The following is a 718-nucleotide window of genomic DNA, read 5'->3' as shown; positions in this document are numbered from 1 at the left end:
ACCACTTCTGAAGGCAACGCCCTTCCACTGGTTAACTGTCCTCACAGTTAAGAAGTTAATTCTTTAATTTCCAGGTTGCTTCTCTCCTACCCACAGAAACAAAGTTGAAAGAACAAACAGCCTCCCTGGCGTGAAGGATCTCAAACTCATAACAAGATAAGTTAGTTGATGGACAGCCCTGTCTGAATTGGCAGCCCCCTGTTTCTTCTGAATGTTCAGTAGAAGCAACCCCTTTTTTGCTGGGCTGATGCAAAATTGGGAATAGTGCAGCATCCTGTCTCTTAGTAGAAAGACAGGAGCGTTGCAATTTTCAGCAAAGCCACCCAGTTTGTGCTCCGTTGTTTTGCATGAAGTGTTTGATCCCAAAAGGACTACGTACCTTTGAGACCCTCACCTCATTGTGGAAGGCGTGAAGGCCTGAACCATCTGCCGTTGTAATAAGCCGCTCTTTTCCTGCTGTCTAGTTTGCACCATGGGCAATGTCTTGGCTGCCAGCTCTCCGGCACCCCCTCCGACAGTGCCAGGCTCAGGCCTAGTATCGGTGCCACCGGGTTTCTCCATGCCTCCTGTCACCGGACTGGTCCCCCCCGTGCAAGATCGCAGCGCAGAAGAAAAATGCGACCAGCTTCCTAACCCTGGCACTTTTGAGGAATGTCACCGTAAATGCAAAGGTAAGTCGCATTTCTGTGTCGTGCGGTGCGACCGCTGCATCCACATC

At 50.3% G+C, this 718-nt stretch overlaps 1 protein-coding gene across 1 annotated transcript in view; it reads left to right on the top strand.

The window, feature by feature from the left end:
- Nucleotides 1-472: 472 nt before the first annotated feature.
- TOMM40 (translocase of outer mitochondrial membrane 40) overlaps nucleotides 473-718 on the top strand; it is an 11,662-nt gene continuing 11,416 nt past the window's right edge. The window contains exon 1 of the mRNA XM_015820281.1: nucleotides 473-671. Coding sequence (XP_015675767.1) covers nucleotides 473-671 — 199 coding nt within the window. The remainder of the gene's footprint in view (nucleotides 672-718) is intronic.

The sequence above is a fragment of the Protobothrops mucrosquamatus genome, unplaced genomic scaffold (genome assembly GCF_001527695.2).
Source record: "Protobothrops mucrosquamatus isolate PMUCROS unplaced genomic scaffold, P.Mucros_1.0 scaffold1108, whole genome shotgun sequence".
NCBI lineage: Eukaryota > Metazoa > Chordata > Lepidosauria > Squamata > Viperidae > Protobothrops > Protobothrops mucrosquamatus.
Note: the sequence above shows the minus strand (reverse complement) of the source record. Positions and strands in the feature narration are given on the sequence as shown.